The 21,517-nt window shown below is 38.7% G+C and overlaps 1 protein-coding gene and 1 pseudogene across 2 annotated transcripts in view; one reads left to right on the top strand and one right to left on the bottom strand.

The window, feature by feature from the left end:
• Positions 1-937: 937 nt before the first annotated feature.
• LOC309964692 (large ribosomal subunit protein uL23-like) lies at positions 938-1,409 on the bottom strand (annotated as a pseudogene). The gene has a single exon. The product of its transcript is annotated as a large ribosomal subunit protein uL23-like (transcript).
• Positions 1,410-13,754: 12,345 nt separating this feature from the next.
• TMEM41B (transmembrane protein 41B) overlaps positions 13,755-21,517 on the top strand; it is a 30,457-nt gene continuing 22,694 nt past the window's right edge. Inside the window, exon 1 of the mRNA XM_082845237.1 lies at positions 13,755-14,011. Coding sequence (XP_082701363.1) covers positions 13,891-14,011 — 121 coding nt within the window. The 5' untranslated portion in view covers positions 13,755-13,890. The remainder of the gene's footprint in view (positions 14,012-21,517) is intronic.

The following is a 21,517-nucleotide window of genomic DNA, read 5'->3' as shown; positions in this document are numbered from 1 at the left end:
AGCCTCAAAGCCTTGAACCATTCGGACTCTTGCCAACACTCTCTCCATCCAGCACAAATGAAAAGGCAGTTTGAGATGCCTGCGTTCTTTTGGCACAAGAGTGATGTCAATCCAGAGAATTTGACCTGGCTGGTTGTTCTTGACTGGAGCCCAGCCCTTTTCTCACTCAGTTTGGGGTCAGGACTCACTGCTGTGCCAGTATGTGAAGGTGCCGACCCTGCCTACCCCACATACATAGCCTGCTTCTTCTTTCCAGCTTTACCAGCTGGTTTCCATTGGCTTCTGGCCTGCCTTGTCTGACAGCTGCCTGAACATTGGGACTTAAAAATTAGTTCTAAATGCCTGAGTCCAGCCACCACATTCCAACCTATTTCTAGGACAACATCTTCTTTCTTTGGCTCCCTGAGAAACTACTCTTCTTTTTCTGTTTCTAAACTGTTTCCATTCCTAGTTCAGGCTGAGGTCTCCTCACCTGGAAGTGTAAAACTTAGGGGTTCCAGTTCCTGCTCATAGCCAAGGAGAAGATGCTGTTTTCACTAAATTCCTCTAGTCAAAGAAGAGGTAAGACTTGATATGATATTAAAGAAACACAATAAAAATTGTATGCATACTAACATTATGAACATTTAAAAAATCTTCTTTGTTTTTATTCCAATCATGAAGGTAACACAAGCCTGTTGCAAAAACTTTAGAAAATACGGTAAAAATAATTTATACTTTAATAAATTATTTTCATTTTTATCTATTCTTGTGCTCATATGTTTATTGCTGTTATTGGTTAAATATATTATTCATGCATTTGGGACAAAATTCCAAAAGTAAAATCTCACTGTTTCCCTGCCACCCAGTTCCTCTCCCTGAAGCGAACTGTTCATCACAGTATCCTCTTTTTCTTTAGTGAAAACTTTTATATTTAAAATTACCAACTGGACTCAGTTTAGATAACCCCAGTTTTGTTGGCAACTTCCAAAGCATCGTAATCAGGAGCCAGTTGAACATACGCTTCTTCTCTCCATCAGGCCTTATCAGGGTGCTCACCTTGGCCACGTCAATGTCATAGAGCTTCTTCACAGCCTGTCTGATCTGGTGCTTGTTGGCCTTGATATCCACAATGAACACCAGTATGTTGTTGTCTTCTGTTTTCTTCATGGCTGACTTGGTGGTGAGGGGGAACTTGGTGATGCCATAGTGGTCAAGTTTGTTTCTCCTAGGGGCACTCTTCTGAGGACATTTGGGCTGCCTTCTGAGCCACAGTGTTTTGGGCAGTTGGAAGGTGAGTGATGTCCGTATCTTTTTTTGTGGCTGTGGATGCCTTTCAGCACTGTGTTCTTGGCCTTCAAAGCCTTTGCTTTGGCTTCAGCTTTGGGAGGGGCAGGGGCTTCCTTCTTCGCTTTCAGCACCGTCTTTGTGAAAAGTCACAGTATTCTCTTATAATCCTTTTCATTTCTGTAAAATCTGTAGAAATGTCCTACTTCAATAAACCTTTCTCTGCTTCAAACTCCAATGTTTCAGTTTATTTGGCCTCACTGTGCATCGGGCACATGAACTTTGGTAACAATTTCTTTTCTGATTTTAATACTTTAATTTTTCTTGCTTTGTATCTTAGTCAATCTAGCTAAATATTTGTCAATTTTTTTTAAGAAAAAGCTCTTGGTTTTATTGATTTTCTCTATTGTTTTTCCATTCTATATTGTATCTGTCTCCATTCTGTTCTTTATTACTCCCTTCCTACTGCTAGCTATTGTTTTAGTTTGCTCCTTTTTCAAGCTCCTTAAGGTGTAAAGTTACTTTATTGATTTACTTTGCCACTCTCTCTATTATGTCAATGAAAAATCAAATAACAATCAAGCTAAGAAGAAAGAAAAAAGAATATTATTCAAGACAAACTGAGGATTATAACCCGGGAAACAGATTCTCAGAAACTCTGAGAACTGCTCCATTGATCAGGAGTTAGAGATACAGTTTTATACATTTTTGAGATAAAGAATTAATGTACCATATTGAAAGGTTAGCATTGTGCACACAGTTCATCAGTTTTTTTGTTTTTTGTTTTTAGTCAGTTATGCACGTACAGAACAAGCCCTTGGTCAATGTGACCCTTTGTATGAGATGAAAAAGAAATATTAATCATAGAATTACAATGCTGGCATCTGAAGAAAGGGACCAGCTTTTTCTCAAAGTTTGATTTCATCCTCCTGCTTTGAGAAGGTCTGGGTAATGTATAATGTAGATGCACAGTGCACATTGGGAAAGGCCTACCATAAAGGGGTCATGTCATTTTTTTTTTCCTTTCTGTCTTAGTTTGATTGTCCAGCCATAGAAAATTTAAGATTTTTCCTCACCAACTATATATGTAGATATTATTATTTACTATTTTATTTAAAAATTATCGTACACTAACACAACGTTGTAAAGCAACTATATTCCAATAAAAATTAATTAAAAAATAAAAATTATTATACAGTATAACTGATTTTTTACAGTATTGTTCTATGAATATTAGCAAATATACAGATGTGCATAACCAATATCACAATCGGAATACAGAACAACTACTTGTTCTGTTAATTACTAAGAGATAAGTGGTAAAATCTCCGACTATAACTGTGACTTGTGTATTTATTTCTTTCAGAATTGTTGCCAGTAGTACAAAGAATTTTTTTCTTGAATCATTTGAGTGGGATATAAAGTTACTCTTTTTCGTTTTGTAATTAATCAATATTTTATGATAGATATTTCAAAACTATGTAAATGTTCTATTTTCATCAAACTTTAAATTTATTCATTGATTTTTTATCAATATAAATTCATGATTTCATATTTTATCCAATGAGTTATAGTCTGTTAATATCATTATTTATTTTGGGACCGCCCTGGTGGCACAGTGGTTAAGACTCCACGCTCCCAATGCAAGGGGCCCGGGTTCCATCCCTGGTCAGGGAAATAGATCCCACATGCATACCACAACTAAGAGTTCGCATGCCACACTAAAGAGCCTGAGTGCCGCAACTAAGGAGACCACCTGCTGCAACTAAGACCCAGTGCAACCAAAATAAATAAATGAATAAATATTTTTAAAAATATATCATTATTTATTTTGCAACTCAAGCTATACCCAATTTGGCCACTGGAGCCTCTTCAAGCTGGCTCTTGTCCTTTTGATATGTCCCTGTCATTCTTTGAGCACTTCCTTGTTTCTTGTACAAGATGCTCCAGACTCATCTTGTATTTTTCCTTGCCTGTAACTAACCCTGTAATTAGCCATTTCTCCAACAACTGAAAAATATTACTTAGAACCAAGATCTTAACACTAAGTATATTCATTGTCCTTGAGGTGTCACTGCTCCAGGCCCGTTTGGTAGACACACTCAATTACATTTATATTCATTCTTACTTCCATCTATCTATTGAAAACCATGATTTCAGACTGATACCTCCAATTTCAATACCCCCAACATCACAAGTTTCAGTGTACTTTTCTCCCTTCACATGTTTTTAACTCTAATGATGGTAAGAAAATCCAGGCTACTATTATCGTAATATTGTTACTTATTTTTTATCAATGTACCAGTTTGTAACCAATCTCTTATTGCTGCACCCTTCTCTCTCCTGTGTAGATGCCCACCTTATCCCATTTGACTCCAACACCTTGAACCAGGTTGCCCTATACGGATGCATTTTTCACCCAGTTTTGACTCTGACTCCCAGTACCAGGCTAGTACCATCACAGCCCCCTGCATGGACACTCTCCTCAACATTCTTTGGCTTTGAAAAGCCAACATTCTCCTGCTTTGAGCTGCCCCTCCTCAAGGATACCCTTGTCACCTGATGTGCAGAAGAGTTAATATAGAAGGCCTGAGACTGCTATTGCTAGAAGGGATTGTGTACAAGTTTGGTCCTTGGCTGGCACCTGGTACCTTGGATTTCAAGAGGGTTCCCACCTTCCCCATACTGATAAGAATGGTTCACTGTGCCCAAACTTTTTGTATAAATAATGTGGTTTATCCTGAACAACTTGCTTTCCTTGTGGGAATCTGGAATTTTTGTACATACAGGCATGGAGTACCTTTGTGACCAACTTTTGATAAAAACCTTGGGTTCTGAATCTTATGAGCTTCCTGATAGATAACATTTCACACATGTTGTCACTGTTTGTTCCTGGAGGAACTAAGCATGTTCCCTGTGATTCCACTGAGAGAGAACTCTTAGAAGTTTGTGCCTGGTTTCCTTTGAACTTTGCCCCATATGCCTTTCTCTTTGCTGATGTTGGTTTGCATCATTTTGCTGTAATAAATCATAGCCATGAGTATGACCGTGTGCTAAGTCCTGCTAGTTAATCATTGAACTTGGGGGTGGTCTTGGGACCTCTGACACACCTGGCTTGGGCTCTGAAACTCCACACTGGGCTGCTTCTCTATAAGGACACCCTCCCCACTCTGCTTGGGTTTTAAACCCCTATGCTGACCGAGTCTCCTAGTTCTGTCCAGGCTCTGACACCCTACACTAGCCCACCCCATTTCAGGGACAATGTCCTCACACTACCTGTTTCCAGTTTTTAGCTATTGTGACTAAAACTGCTGTGAATATTTGTGTATAAGTCTTTTTCTGGACATGGACATGCATTTTAAACTATACTTAAGAGTGACACTGCTGGGTCATAAAATAGGTGTTTGTTTAGCTTTATAAGAAACTGCCAAAACTTTTTCCAAAGTGGTTGTACAATTTAATACTCCCACCAGTGATATATGATTACCAATTATTCTGTAAAAACTATATAATGAAGAAAAAAGTCTTTTATAGTTACCCATCTATTTTTGGCACTCTTCATTCCTCTGTAGGTCTGCATTTCCTTCTGCCATAATTTTCCTTCAACATTTCTTGTATTTTAAGTCTGCTGATGACAAATCTTTCAGTTTTTGTTTAACTGAAATATCCTTCTTTCACCTTTGTATTTGAAGCTATTTCTGCTGGATTTAAAATTCTCAGTCCACAGTTTTGATTTTATTTTCTTTAAGCACTTTAAGGAAGTTGTTCCATTTTCTTCTTATTTGCATTATTTTTCTATAAGAAGTTTGCATTCATTCTTTTTCTGTTCCCCTGAACGAAATGTGTTTTTTCTCCAAAACCCCTCTGGCTGTTCCAAAGATTTTCTGTTCATCTCTGGCTGTCAGTATCATCATGACAGGTCTAAGTGTGTTTTTCTTTATATTTATCCTGCTTGGGGTTCAATTAACTTTTTGATCTTCGGGCTTATTGTTTTCAACAAATCTGTAAAAAAAAAATTGACCATTATTTTAAAAAGTACTTCAAATATCCTAATTTTTCTCTTCTTTCTTTCTGAAGTTCTAATTAGACATATAATATGTTGGGCTCTGCCTTTTTCTCTCTGTGCTACAATTTGGAAGATTTATTTTGCCCTGTCTTTAAGTTCACTGGCCTTTTTTTTGTAGTGTCTAACTTGATGTTAAACCCATCTAGTTAATTTTTCACTTCAGGTATCGTATGTTTTAGTTCCAGAATTTCTGTTTTGTTCTGCTTTACAGGTTACATTTCTTTAGTGGTATTTCTTGTTTGTCCCCTTATTACGTTCATGGTTTCCTTTAAATCCTTAAACATATTCATAATAGCTTTAAAAAAAAAGTCATTTCTGGGTCTCTATTGACTGATTTTTCTTCTGATTATAGGTCACCTTTTCCTGAATCTTTGAGTGCCTAGTAATTTTAGATTGCATGCTGAACATTGTGGATCCCATGCTATAAAACTTCTTGATTTTATTTTCTTTTTAAAAAAAATTAAGCTGCGGCACAGCAAAGGAAATCATCAACAGAATGAAAATGCAACCTACTGAATGGGAGAAGATATTTGCAAATCATGTATCTGATACGGAGTTAATATCCTAAATATATAAAGAACTCACACAACTCAACAACAACAAAAACAAACAATTCAATTGAAAAATGTGCAGAAGATCTGAATAGACATTTTTCCAAAGAAGACATACAGATGGCCAACAGGCAGATGAAAAGATGCTCAACATCACTAATTATCAGAGAAATGCAAATCAAAACCACAAAGAGAATGACTATTATCAGAGAATGACTACTATCAAAAAGACAAGAGGGCTTCCCTGGTGGCGCAGTGGCTGAGAGTCCGCCTGCTGATGCACGGGACGTGGGTTCATGCCTCAGTCCGGGAAGATCCCACATGCCGCACAGCGGCTGGGCCTGTAAGCCATGGCCACTGAGCCTGCGCGTCCGGAGCCTGTGCTCCGCAATGGGAGAGGCCACAACAGTGAGAGGCCCATGTACCGCAAAAAAAAAAAAAAAAAAGACAAGAAATAATAAGTATCAGAGAGGATGTGGAGAAAAGGGAGCCCTGTTGGTGGGGATGTAAATTGGTGCAGCTGCTATGGAAAACAGTATGGAAGTTCCTCAAAAAATTAAAAAGAGAACTGACATGAGATTCAACTATTCCACTTCTGGGTATTTATCTAAAGAATACAAAAACACTAATTTAAAAAGATAAATACACCCCTGTGTTCATTGTGGCATTATTTACAATAGCCAAGATATGTAAACAACCTAAGTGTCTATGATTGGATGAATGGTTAAAGATATACAGATTACAGTGCAATACTATACAGCCATAAAAAGAATGAAATCTTGCCACTTGCGACAACATGGATGGACCTTAAGGGTACTATGCTGAGTGAAATAACTCAGGGGGAGAAAGATAGATACCATATGATTTTACTTATGTGCGGAATCTAAAAAACAAATGAACAAACAAAACAAAAACAAACTCATAGATACAGAGAAAATATTGGTGGTTACCAGAGAGGAAGGGAAGTGTGGAGAGGATGAGACGAGTGAAGGGGATCAACTGTGTGGTAATGGATGGTAACTAGATGGTAACTAGTGGTGATCACTTTGCAGTGTATACAAATATCAATTTATAATGTTGTACACCTAAAATTTATATAATGTTATATATCAATTTTACCTCAATGAAAATAATTGAATTTTGTTCTGTAGACGGTTAATTTACTTGTGCATCAAATCAATCCTTTGAATCTTGTTTTTAATCTGTATTAGTGTATGTCTAAAGCAGCCTTTTCTCTAGGGTTAGATTAGCCCTAATACTAAGGCTTTGCCTTTCTGGTGTCTTTTCTGAATGCCAAACTTGGTCACGAGCTTTTTTCACTCCGGTTTAGTGGAACTTTAATGTCTTCCAGTCCCATGTAAGCTCTGGAATCTCCACACAGCTCACAGCTTTCCAGTATCCATTATTTCGCGAGCATTTTTCTTTGCTCCACCTCATGTGGTCTTACGCTGGCTTGTGCAGGTTTTCAACCAAAAACCCAAGGAGATTCCTATGCAGCTATCTGGAGCTTCTTCTTTGTTCCTCTCTGGTGTCCTGCCCTGCAAATTCCAGCCTTAATGGTAGCCTTGAACTCCCATCCTGTTCTCTTTGGCCTAGTAATACCACTGTGCCCTCTTTGGGCTACCCCTTCTTGTGCTGTGGTTCAGAAAGTGCCTCTAGGCAGAAGACCATGTAATCATGAGACTCATTTGTTTCTCTTCTCTCAAGGATCATAGTCCTTGACTGACTATTGTTCAGCATCTAAAAACAGTTGTTTCAGATATTTTGCCTAGTTTTCTAGTTCTTTGCAGTGGGAAGGCTGGTCTGGTACCAATTACTTTGTCATGGCTAGATAGGGAAATCTCAAATTGGCTTTAGGTTTTGCATTATATTTTAAGAGGCTTTTCCAGTGGTTTCTCTTGGGGAGGGTGAATAGTGACTTGGAAGGAAGTATTGGGTATTCTGGGTGTTGGTACTGTTCTGTCTCTTGACTTGGAGATGCCCCTCTTGAGTCTGTGAATATTCAGCAAGCTGCAAACTTAAATTATGTCCATATTTCTTTATGTAAAATATATTTTAATGTCTTCCTTATTCCAATATTAATTTTAGATCCTTAAAAAAGCTTTTCAACTTTTATTAGATAAATATTTGCTATGCTTGCACAAAGGCTAGAACTCCAGGGCCATCAAGTCAAGACTGAAAGCAGAAAAGCACTGTGTTTGCTCTAGAGATTAGGAGGGGGGAGAAAAAGTGAGGTGCTGACAATAAGAGGGAAGAACAAAAATGTCTAGAAGAATTTATTAACTGTCTCTCTGTTTCTCTTCAAACAATTCAATAATCTCTACATTATTCATTATTGTTTTGTGGAGTAGATTTTCCTTTGGGTGTGTGATGGGTGCTAAATTCTGTTTTAAATTTGCACAGGGATAAAATCAGAGGCTTTCTTATAGGTTATACTAAGAAAGGTCTTTCTGCTCAAGATAATAAAAATGTTTTTTCTATTTTATCTTTCTATACTTTCATAGTTCTTATTATTAAATTTAAAGCTTTAATATCATCTGATAATTAATTTTGTATATAGTATATGATAGATATCTGATTTTAAAAATTGGTTAGACAATTATCCTAGTACCATTTATTAAATAATCTATCCTTTTTTCTTCTGGTTTAAAATGCCTCCTTTGAGTCATGTGGGACCCACCAGCATGCACTCAATTGATTTGGTTGTGCCTTACACACACACACACACACACACACACACACACACACACACACAGAGGCATAATGATTGATTTTTTAGAATGAGTTCCTCTAGGAGAGCCCTTTTTTTCTCTAAATTAGTTTTTTCTTTAAATTTAACCTTCAGTTTTGAGTCACTTAGTTGCCTGTTGCATCAAATGATTCTTTGGTTTTACAGGTTGTCTCCCAGTGATGCCAGATGGGATCAGCACAGCCCCAGGTGCTAGTTGCTAATGCCTATAAAATAACCCCCCCACACACAAAGGAGAATCATTTAAGAGTTCTTTGGACTTCATCTTCAAAAGTAGCCAAAGAATTCAAGTGACAGGTTATCCCAGAAAATCTTTTGCAGTTAGTGAAATTAGGCTATAACTAAGAACATTCAGAATATCACACACACAGTTTAGGTATTCTTGGTATAGTGGTGGGACAGCAGTGATTATAAAATGAAAGTAATTAACATGTATATGCTCTGTTGGGGGAGACTAAAGGGAAACAGGTGTTCAGCCTAGAAAAACATTCCTCAGTGGATTTCCTATGAAGTCAATGTGTCTTGGGTTTAACGTTGAAACAAATTAAAAATTTTTTTAATTAAAAAAAAATGCCTCCTTTATCATATACTAATACCTATGATTATGTGGGTCTACTTGATCTCATTTGTTTACCTACATTTTTCCTGACCCAGTACACCCCTGTTTTAATTACTTTATAATATTTTTTTATATCTCCTGATACAGGTCTACCCCTCTCAGCCTTCTTTTTTCATTTGTGCATTTAACTGTCTAGTGATCATATGCATTTGGAGAGCTTTCATGTATCTCAAAGGCATTCACTGTACAAAAACATACTGAGAAAGGCACCATGCTGAATCACCAAAGGGGCTTATAGTCTGGTTGCAGATAATAAGTAGACAATTAGGGGACTTCCCTGGCGGTCCAGTGGTTAAGACTCCACGCTTCCAATGCATGGGGCATAGGTACAATCCTTAGTCAGGGAACTAAGATCCCACACGCCATGTGGTGCGCCCCTTCCCCCCAACAAAGTAAACAATTAAATATAATTAGATAATTACTAAAATAGAGTCAATCCAGGGGAGGAAGTGCCTGTCATGATTGGTAGGTACCTTTAGGACAACCCTTCTAAGATAAGCAGTAATTGATCATAGAGAAACACTGCGGGGAAGACATTTAAGGCAGAGGGACAACTATTGCAAAGGCACAGTAGCACAAATGAGTATGGTGCGTTCAGGGTACTATATGTGGTTCGGAATGGTTTCTTTTATTCATTTATTTGTTTATTCATGTTAGATTCAGAGTCAGCTAGACCATTTGAGCTTGTGTCAGACCATGAAGGGCTTCAAGATTGTCTCTCAGAGACCACTCTAGTGGTAATATGGAAAATTGCTTAGGGTGAGTGAGAAGAGAGGTCATGAGATCTGAATGAGGAAGGTAAGGAAGAGGAGATGGAGATCTGACTAGACCTAGTGTTTGGATGTGGTGTGAAAGACAAGAGGAATTCATTCATTCATCATTCATTCAACAAGTTGAATTTAATGAATGTTAAATGAGAGTTCTTAGGTTTCTGGCTCAAGCATAAGGGGAACTGATGGTGCCATCTCCCAAGACTGTGAATACAGGAAGTGTTTAAAGTTTGGAAGGATAAAGTTGATTTCAGATTTGGATATTCTGAGTTTGAGGTGCTTGTGGTACACCCTGGTATAAATGTCTAATAAGTGTTATGTGTATAGTTCTGGTGTTTGAAATAAAAATTTGTTATCTATGTATGTATAAGTGGTTATTGAAGTCATGGCCAAGATTGCCTAGAAAAAGTTTGTAGACTGAGAAGAGAGTGGATATCTAGGGGAGATGCCAGCTTTTAAGGGAAAGGAAAAAAGAAGTTTCCTCCAAAAGAGTTTACTAAGTGGTCAGAGAATTGTCATGGAAACCATGAAGGAGGGAGCAGTTAATGTATTAAGCAATGGAGAGAGGTAGCAAATGACTAAAAACTGAATCCAATGAAAAGAAGCTCACTGGTGACTATACGGAGAGGAGTTTCAGGTGAGAAAAGATGATAGAAGTCAGGAAGCAAGGATGTATAGATAGACAGTATCCAGAACAAAATTCAGCATCTTTCCCTCCAGTGTGACTTCTCTTCCTGTTATCTTAGGCACAAATATTCCCCTCAGCCTCCTAAACCAGGAATTCCTTGAACACCTAATCCCTTCACTCTCACTTAATATCCTTGTCTAATTAGGGCATTACTCCCCTAGATTCAACTTCCTTAGTTAACATTTCTAATATTCCAGAAGGATAAATCCCAAATATCATGATTATCTATGGATGGTGTTATTAGAGATGATTTTTATATTTTTCTGTTTGTTTTTTCAGTTTTTTTCTGGAATAACTAGTATGTATTTACTCATGTAATTAAATAAAAGTTTTAAAATAATTTTTCTCACATTATCTCATATCTGACATCATCTTTGTTTCCAGTCCACTACCCTGGGTCTAGCTGGGATTATTACAGTAACTTCTTAGCTTCTCTTTCTGCTGCTAGTGTGGCACTCCTCTAATTCTCACTGGGAAGTAAGGATAAGCTTTGTAAAATACAAATCTTAATACATCTCTCTCCAGTTAAAAAAGTTCTTCAATGGTTTCAGATATCTTTCAGGATTAAGTTCAAACTTCTAGCACTTTGTGATAATGCCCTTGTCTTATCTCACTTTTTTCCATTCTCCTATTCTTTGCTTAAAGCTCCTTTTCAAAGATAAGCAGTGGTTAAGAATCCGCCTGCCAATGCAGGGGACACAGGTTCCATCCCTGGTCTGGGAAGATCCCACATGCCACAGAGCAACTAACTCCCTGCACCACAACTACTGAGCCTGTGCTCTAGAGCCCGCGAGCCACAACTACTGAGCCTGTGTGCCACAACTACTGAAGCCCACACACCTACAGCCCGTGCTCCGCAACAAGAGAAGCCACTGCAATGAGAAGCCCGTGCATTGCAACAATGAGTAGCGTGCAGCAACGAAGACCCCATGCAGCCAAAAATAAATAAATAAATAATAATAATAATAATAAAAAAACAAAGCTGTTCACAAAAGCTGTTTTCTCCTCCTTTCCTTTGTTAATTCCCTCTCATCCTTTAAATCTGTTTAATAATCATTCTCCTTAGGAGACCTTCACTGCAGCTCCATTCTAATTTAGACACTCCTCTCTTCTGCTATTGCAATCTATACACCTCTCAGTGTCATCACACTGTATTAATGAACTTGTTCACCTTTTCCTAATTTGTTGGCTATTTAATTTTTCTTCTATGAATTTATTATTCATATCTTGTCCACTTTTTTGTTGAGTTGTGCTTTTCTTATTGATTTGTAGTAATTCTTATTTACGTGACAAATATTTTTTCTCAGTCTGTTCCTAGAGTTTATTTTTTGGTGCTTAAAAGGTTTTTTTTAGTAAAATATATCAAGGGTTTAAGTTAATAGTTTTGCATCTTGCTCAAGAAGACCTCTATTCCAAAGATATAAATTTACTTGCTTATGTATTCCTTCTAATATTTTTATTTTGTTTTTTATAGTTATCTCTTGGAATTTGTTTCTGAATAAGCATCATCCACATTATTAGTCTCTGGGTATTTTTTTTTTTTTGGCTACATTGGGTCTTCGTTGCTGCATGCGGGCTTTCTCTAGTTGCAGCGAGCGGGGGCTACTCTTCATTGTGGTGCATGGGCTTGTCATTGCAGTGGCTTCTTTTGTTGTGGAGCACAGGCTCTAGGCGTGTGGGCTTTAGTAGTTGTGGCACATGGGCTCAGTAGTTGTGGCTCACAGGCTTAGCTGCTCCGTGGCATGTGGGATCTTCCCAGACCAGGGCTTGAACCCATGTCCCCTGCCTTGGCAGGCAGACTCTTAACCACTGCGCCACCAGGGAAGCCCCTCTTCGTCATTTTTTATGGTTGAAAATCTATTCAACATATTTATTGAATGCCCTCTTAGGTGTTGGCACTGTCATCTCCTGGGGGATACAATGGTGGACAAAAAGACAAGGCCCCTTACCTTAATGGAGCTTACATTCTAGAGGTGGAGGCAGACAATAAACAAGTAAAATAATCCAAATAATTATTGCTTTTAATAACGACCATGAAGGAATTAAATGGGAAGCTACCTCTTAGAGTGGTCACTGAAGGTGTTAATATAAGTAGGCAGAGGATGTGTACATAAAACAGTTCCACTGAATGGTTCTCCCATCATTTACCTAACCATTCTTTGGTGTTGGGTTTTTAAATTGCTTCCCCATTTACTATTATACTAAGAAATAATCCCGTTAGGAATAACTCCCTCTGCATGTTTATTCCCACAGAATAGCTTCTTAGAAATTTAATTACTGGATAGGAACAATCAGTATTTTTATACACATTACCAAGTTACTTAAGAGGGAATTCCAATACATTCACCAGTGAGTAAGCTGAATACCGCTCTGAGAGGTAGGAGTGGAAAAAGTAACCGCCAAAAAAGGTACGTTTGGGATCTGAGAAAGGAAAAGATAAATATGCTGACCTGGATTTACAAATGAGGGGTGGCAGGGCGATGACGTGGGAAAGCATTGGCTTGGGAACAAGAAAACTGGATTCTAAACCGATTTCTGCCACCCTGTGACCTTCACAGATTACGGGCTCCTTGAGCCTTAGTTTCCTGCAACTCGGTGGGTTCGGCTCAGGCTTTATGTTTTCCAACATCTTCAGAGCAAGCATTGTCTAGCCCCTCCAGATTCGAGACAGATTCTCGAATTGGTAGAGAAGGGAGTCAGCTGAATCTGCATCCACCACGAAACTCCAACTAATCATTCCCGGGCACTTCCGGTCGCCAGGACAAAGACATTACAGTCTCTGAGATCGCACTTCCGGATAATTAGAGCTGCGCGTTGGATGCCTGCGTCTCTGAGTCACACCCGCTGACTATGGTACCGTGACTGCGCATGCTCCGCGCAGTCATGAAGCGGGGCGGGGCAGCAAGGGGGCGGAAGGGGACCCTGACTAGTCTCGCGGTTACTGGGCGGGCGCGAGCGCGCTATCCTCGGGGGCGGTGCGGGGCGGAGCCTAGTCCGAGTAGGCGCTGCGGGTCCCGGCTTAGTGTTACTGTGCTTGCGGGCCTGAGGTCGTTTCAGGTGAGGTCGTCGTCCCGGAAGTGGCTGTGGCTGTAGCCCCTGGGTGTTGTAAAGAGCCTGACGCGTAGTTGTTGTTAAGCGGCCGCGGCATCACCCCGCTTCCTCCACCTTCCCTGCAGCAGCCATGACGAAAGGCAGAGTTGTCGAAAGGTCGCAGACGGGGGCACTCCATACGACCCCTCCGGGGGACAAGGCAGCGGGGCCGCGGGGTCCCTCGGCGCCAGGCAGCGGAAACCACCTGAAGGGTGAGCTCTTCTGGGAGCCAGAGCTGGGGCTGGCCCAGGGGCGGGAGTGTGCCGGGAGGGGCTTCAGAGGAGAAAGGACCCCAGCGGGTTCAGGGGATTTGCGGGTGGAAAGGGGGCCTGTTGGCATCTAGTGGCGGGAGCAGAGTCGGGGACCTAGGCTACGGCCTACCACAAGGCCGGACACCTAGTGGGTTCGTAAATGCTTTTTTAGTTGAGTTCAATTAGAAGAAGGAATGACACTGGCTGGTTGACGCTCAGGGAGATTGTAAGGTTGATAATATTGAAGTTAGGCAGAACTGGAAGGAACATTAGCATTCGTTGATTTATTTTTACAGATGAGAAAACTGAGGTCCAGAGTGGATATATAACTTGCACAAAGTCAGAAAGCCAGATTAGTGAAGTATTGGCTAAAAGCAAGGATTTAACTACATCCAGGTGCCGCTTCGAGGTAGCAAGAACACTTGGGTTTGCGTCCCTGCTCTACCACTTACGACTTTGGACTTGTTACCCTTCAAAAGCTCAGTATCTGAACTGTACAGTGGGGATGGTGATAATATTAATAATAGTAATATCTATTTAAGATTGATGTGTGGATTAAACAAAATAATTCACATAAAGGATTTAGTGTAATGTTTGGCTTATGTGAAGTGAAGGCTGAATAAATGTTAGCAATTACTATTATAGCTAAGATCTCTTATTCTCGAGCTTTTTTTCCACTACGCCATCCTGGCATTTCTCAAGGCCTCAAATATTATTTTAAGAAAAAAGTGTACCCAGAAACTAAATACTTTGATTTCATCTGGGCGCAGAGTTTTCATTGCTTTTCAGCAGTTGAAGTGATTTAAGCTCCTAAATGCTTTCAAAGCCCATAAACTTGGAGAAATCCTAACAAATGCCCATTAAGTTGTCTGCATCTTACTCACACTGATGTGTTCCACCACCAGTGATGGGTAAAGAGAGGGTCTTTTAAGAGTGTCTAGCGACATTGTAACTATAGTCATCAGTAAAGTATTATACACTTTAAAAATATATTTATATATGGATATAATATGTTTAACATTCAGCTGAAATTTTTTTTTTTTTTTTTTTTGGCCATGCAGTGTGGCTCTTAGTTCCCTGACCAGGGATCGAACCCGGGTCCTGGTAGTGAAAGTGCCGAGTCCTTAACCACCGTACCGCCAGGGAATTCCCATCAGCTGAAATTTTTTGAATCAAATTTAAAACATGAAAAATTTAGAAAACGTCTTGCAGAAAATGGTATTTTATTTTCAAATAATTTAAAATGTCTCCAGTCTAATTTGGGTCTTTCAGCTTTATATATTTGGATATTTTTACACCTTATAGACAATAGAGCCAAATAACTTCAAAAACCAGAAATGAAGTGTTGTCAAAGTATAAATCCACTCTAAATGATAGTAACCTTGTTTTGATGACGCTGCAACTGAGAATGACAGTAATCTAAGGGCTTCCTGAAAAAGTATTTTCCAGATAGGAAAATACTTAGGAAGTATTTTCCATGATGTCCAGATAGGACATCCCTAAAGATTGTCATTCGGTTTGGGATAGCAGTCAGTTATTTTATTATTATTATTATTATTTTTTTAACCGTAAGCTGTTCAGAAAATAAGACCTTGAAACTGCCAAAGTGCTTTTACAATTGTTTCTTGTATTTTAACATTTGAACAACACATTCAACAAAGTTATTTTTGTGATGCTGTCAAATGACTTATGTGGACTACAGATCTATAGGAAGACAGAGGGAAGAGATGTGAAGGCACGCCTTCATAGAGAAGTAGGGTTTGGGTTAGTAGAACAGAAAACGATTCTGGGTGGGGGAAACATTAGGCTTGAAGGTTAGTTAGTGTGAACCTTTTGTGTGTGTCTATAAAGAGATAAACTTGTCAGTAGTAGAGGATTTCTTTTTTTTTTAATTTTTATTTATTCAGAAAAGGAAAGGTTTTAGAGAAAAAAATTTTTATTAACTCTTGAGAAATACATGGTAATAGAGTGTTTCTATAAATTCCATGTATTTGTATTTTTAAATAAATTTGTATTTTTATTAACTGATACATCTACATAATTTTGACAGATAGTTGTCATTGTGTGTATGCTTGAAATATTTTACACCTCACATTGCAGTGTTTGGTACATTTAGTGGATTCCTTGCCTTGACTCTAGTCCGACGTCTGAGTCTTACTGAGGACCGCTGTGATGATTTGAGCAAGGCAATAACACTGAAAGTCTAATTCTTGCATGATTAGAAAGGGTGAGAGACAAGAGGTATTACTACTTGAGAGGCTCTTGACCTACTCTGTGTGCAAGGGTACCTGGACCAGGTGTTTTATTTTCTTTTGTTGTTTGCCCTGGCTGACCTTTTTACTCGCAAATCATAGAAGTTCCCCATTTTGATTTAAGAGAACTCCTAGGACCACGTTTTCCAATATATAGGTCATACCTTTGTGAGCGGTGTGAAATGAATTTGATGGGTAATCATGAGCCATTTAAAAAAATGGAAGAGAAAATAGCAGAGTTCTTTGCATGTAATAGGGGGTAAGTATTCTTTGAATTTTATTTTTCAATTATATAGATTTTGTGTGTATCAGATCATGATATAAAATACACTGCTTATTGTGGAAAGCAGCCAAAAATGTTTGGGAAACACTGTCTTGAAGTTGGTTTTACAGCTCTTAGGAGGCAGTATTGTTCAAAATTGGATAATAAATCCCTCTCAGATGCCTGTTCTAGGTTCTGCCTTGCTAATGTGGTTCAACAAATATCCTTTGAGCATCTGCTATGAGCTAGGTACTGGCTTAGAGGAAGAAGAAGAAAGCTCTGATTACTGATAACTGGGAACTAAGACTAAAATTGGCATTTGAACATCAACCAAGGTATTAGCATGATGTGTTGATGTCAGTCTCAACCCAGATATTATATATCAGGCTTCTTTTGCTTGTAATCAGTAGAAAGCACAATCGAAAGCTTTGCTAAAAGGAGGTTTATTGGTTCATATAACCAGAAAGTTGAGAGATTAAGTGGGATTCACTGGCTTCAGTCTGGGACCAGTGGCTCAGTGATATCATCAGGATCAGATTTCTTTCATATCTTGTTTTGCTTACCTGATATTAGCTTTACCTTAAGGTTGATTCCTCTTGAAGGTCCAGGTAAGCTAAATGCTTCCTTGATAATTTTGAGAATCTTTTTCTAAGTATTAGCAATACAAATCTAGATATTAACTCTGATTAGATTGCCTCAGATCAAAAGCTTATCCCTGAACCTATCACTGTTGTCAGAGGGTAAGAATAACCTAATTGGCTCAGACTGATTCATGTTCAACACCTAAAAAAAGGGAGTAGAAATGAGGCTAAGTCAGTTTTCCCATAGACGTGGATTTCTGTGATGGGTCACTCATGATTTTTCTCTACTTGTGCTCAACCATCTTGGTATAGGAATGAAGAAAGTGAGCTTGAAACACTGATTTTGGGTTAGATTAGCTATAAGGAAAGAGTGAGGATTCTAATCAGAGGTGCTGCTGCATACACCATGGAGTCCAGGCTGGGCATAGAAGGAAGAGAAGTGAGGAGCCCAACAGAGGGAGAAAATGGAGGTGTTAAGCTCATGAAAGAATAAAGATGATCAAGGAATGGCAAGTTGGAATTTAAAATATCCAAGATAGAGCAGTCTCAGGTGGTGTAAGAACTTAGTGTACCACTGGAAGTGGGTGGCTAAAGTTGAATAGAAATGAAAGTATAAGAACTTTGAGGCTGGATGAATCATCTAAATAGATGTATCTTTTAGGATTATGAAAAGTTTGCTTGAAGCTTGGCTTAGTCTTCGCTGAATAGGAGAAGTGCCTGAAAGTGGTTGATGATAGTGAGGCTGTGTGGGTTGAATGGTAGCAGAGATGCAGGGCATAAATATCAGAGAATGAGCTTTTATACAAGATAGGTAGTGCTCTTTCTTCTGCTGCCTGCAAACATGCTTTCTCTCTGTGTGTTTTTTTAATGGTTAATTCTTTATATTTTATAAAAAAGTTATTTTAACTGTTTAAATTTATACTTGATGATACTACCATTTTTGATTATTAATACATAATTTAAAAAATTTTAAGCTCTTGAAATAAAATTTACTTCCAAAAATGTTACAATAGATTCTTGTAACCATAAAAAACTTGTTAGAGGGAATTCCCTGGTGGTCCAGTGGTTAAAAATCTGCCTTCCAGTGCAAGGGACGTGGGTTCAATCCCTGGTCAGGGAACTAAGATCCCACGTGCCGTGGGGCAACTAAGCCCGTGTGCTGCAACTACTGAGCCCGGGCACCCTGGAGCCTGCGCAGTGCAACTACTGAGCCCATGTGCTCTGGAGCCCGCACGCTACAACTAGAGAGAAGCCCACTTGCTGCAACTAGAGAAGCTCGCGCACCACACAAGATCCCACGTGCTGCAACAAAGAGCCTGTGTGCCACAACTAAGACCCCATGCAGCCAAATAAATTTAAAAAAAAAAGAACTCTGAAATCCTTGTTAGAGTTCCTGTAAACTGTGTCCTCAGGGGAGATGGGTCTTTTGCTTCCTCCTACCTATTAGAATGGTAGGATTCTGTAGGTCTAGAACTATTGGACTAGATGACCAGTAAGAGTGATTCCTAAAATCTTGTAGATATAAAGATTTTGCTTTTCAAAAGATATTGATATGAAAGTTATAAGAAATAGAGAGCTACTACAGGGGCATTAAGGTTAAGTTTTGATTTTTCAGGGTAGATATATGCATATTAGAAGTTAGAGAAGAGTTGCTTGTTAGTGGGAAGAATTGGAGATATTCAGTGAATGGAGATGAGATAATTCTGAGAGCAAGATCTGCAAGGAAGTGTCTTGGCATTTGATGCAAAGATAAGGGGAAAGAGGGAAGTGGAGATAATTTCATGAACAGATCTTGAGGTAGAGATTGGGAAGCTATCTAAAGTATGGAGACAGCCTCATTGGTTGAGAATAGGGGGAAGTAGAATTAAAGGCTTGAAGACTTGAAATAGCCCTTTTGGAGGGTACTGTAAAAGGATTATAGTTTGCCAGTGATAACCTTAATTGACGATAGAAAAGCAGGAAGCATATGAACTTGTCAGCCAGGAGAGCACAATGATCTTTCTCTAGCTGTACCTTTGGCCTGGGAGGAGGTTGGAAAACAGATAATGGGATAATTGAGAATGGGAATTAGTATGATGGAAGATTTGGAGGTTAATGAATGTATAAAGCATTGTTGTGGGTGGCTCTAAATGCTAAATAACTTGTGTCTAATGCAGCCAGAAGGAGGATGCACATTATAAATGTGTATGTTACACATTCAGATGTTGAATCATTAAAGCAAGGTTTATAACCTTTCTTTTTTTTTTGGCTGCACCTTGGACTTGCGGGATCTTAGTTCCCTGACCAGGGATCGAACCTGGGCCCCCAGCAATGGAAGTGTGGAGTCCTAACCACTGGACAGCCAGGGAATTCCCAAGTTTATAACTTTTATCTCTGTTCAGAACTAAATGAATTACGTGCTAGCCTCTAGATTTATTAGAACTATACTAAAAAAGAATTGTGGAATCATAATAGGGAACACTCCCTATTTCCAAGTTTGTGTGAAAGAATGGAGAGCTTCAAAATTGACTCACTTAGTTTTATTGCATTATTAGCTGTTTTCTTGTGTTTACATTATGCTGAGTACAATGCTTGAAAAAGTTTTCCTTTCAGAGAATGAAAAAAATAGGTATCGAGTTAAACTTGGAGGTTAATTTTGTTCAACAAATGTCTATATATTTCATCATCCAACTGTAAGGCAACAAGTAGCAATCAGAGAGATGTGTACTCAAGGAAGGCTTAGGGTGGTGTTCTGTAGTCCAGTTAAGTCCACACCTTTCTCTCCTCGGACTCCTTACTTAGGACTTGTGAATTAATGATGGGAAGAAAAATATTGTAGTTAAATTTTAGAGTTGCCATGCAAAATGTCTTGTTTAAGTTTTAATTTAAGAGGACTGTTACCTACTGAAGTCTTTATTTAAATTTTTTTTTATTGGAGTATTATTGCCTTACAATGTTGTGTTAGTTTCTGCTGTACAATGAAGTGAATCAGCTATATGTATACATATATCCCCTCCCTCTTGGACCCCCCCACTTCCCACCCATCTAGGTCATCACAGAGCACCTCGCTGAGCTCCCTGTGCTTTATAGCAGGTTCCCACTAGCTATCTATTTTACAGATGGTAGTGTATTTATGTCAGACCTAATCTCCCAGTTCATCCCACCCTCCCCTTCCCTGCCTGTGTCCACAAGTCTGTTCTCTGTGTCTGCATTTCTATTCCCGTCCTGCAAATAGGTTCATCTGTACCGTTTTTCTAGATTCCACATATATGCGTTAATATACGATATTTGTTTTTCTCTTTCTGACTTACTTCACTCTGTATGACAGACTCTAGGTCCATCCACATCTCTACAAAGATCCAATTTCATTTCTTTTTATGGCTGAGTAATATTCCATTATATATATGTACCACATCTTCTTTATCCATTCATCTGTTGATGGACATTTAGGTTGTTTCCATGTCCTGGCTATTGTAAATAGTGCTGCAGTGAACATTGGGGTGCATGTAACTTCTTGAATTATGGTTTTCTCAGGGTATATGCCCAGTAATGGGATTGCTGGGTCATATGGTAGTTCTATTTTTAGTTTTTTAAGGAACCTCCGTACTGTTTTCCATAGTGGCTGTATCAATTTACATTCCCACTAACAGTGTAGGAGGGTTCCCTTTTCTCCACACCTCTCCAGCATTTATTGTTTGTAGATTTTTTGATGATAGCCATTCTGACTGGTGTGAGGCGATAACCTCATTGTAGTTTTGATTTGCATTTCTCTAATAATTAGTGATGTTGAGCATCTTTTCATGTTGCCTCTTGGCCATCTGTATGTCTTTGGTGAAATGTCTATTTAGGTCTTCTGCCCATTTTTGGATTGGGTTGTTTGTTTTTTTGATATTGAGCTGCATGAACTGTTTGTATATTTTGGGATTAATCCTTTGTTGATTCATTTGCAAATACTTTCTCCTATTCTGAGGGTTGTCTTTTCATCTTGCTATGGTTTCCTTTGCTGTGCAAACGCTTTTAACTTTAATTAGGTCCCACTTGCTTATTTTTGCTTTTATTTTCACTACTCTAGGAGGTGGGTCATAGAAGATCTTGCTGTGATTTATGTCGAAGAGTGGTTTTCCTCTAAGAGTTTTATAACGTACAGTCCTACATTTAGGTCTTTAATCCATTTTGAGTTTACTTTTGTGTATGGTGTTAGGTAGTGTTCTAATTTCATTCTTTTACATGTAGTTGTCCAGTTTTCCCCGCACCACTTATTGAAGAGGCTGCCTTTTCTCCATTTTATATTGTTGCCTCCTTTATCAAAGATAAGGTGATCATATGTGCATGGATTTATCTCTGGGCTTTCTGTCCTGTTCCATTGATCTATATTTCTGTTTTTTTGTGCCAG

This window comes from Leucopleurus acutus (genome assembly GCF_964270905.1).
Source record: "Leucopleurus acutus genome assembly, chromosome: 8".
NCBI classification, from domain to species: Eukaryota; Metazoa; Chordata; class Mammalia; order Artiodactyla; family Delphinidae; genus Leucopleurus; species Leucopleurus acutus.
The sequence above is the reverse complement of the archived record's forward strand: the minus strand, read 5'-3'. Positions and strand labels throughout refer to the sequence as shown.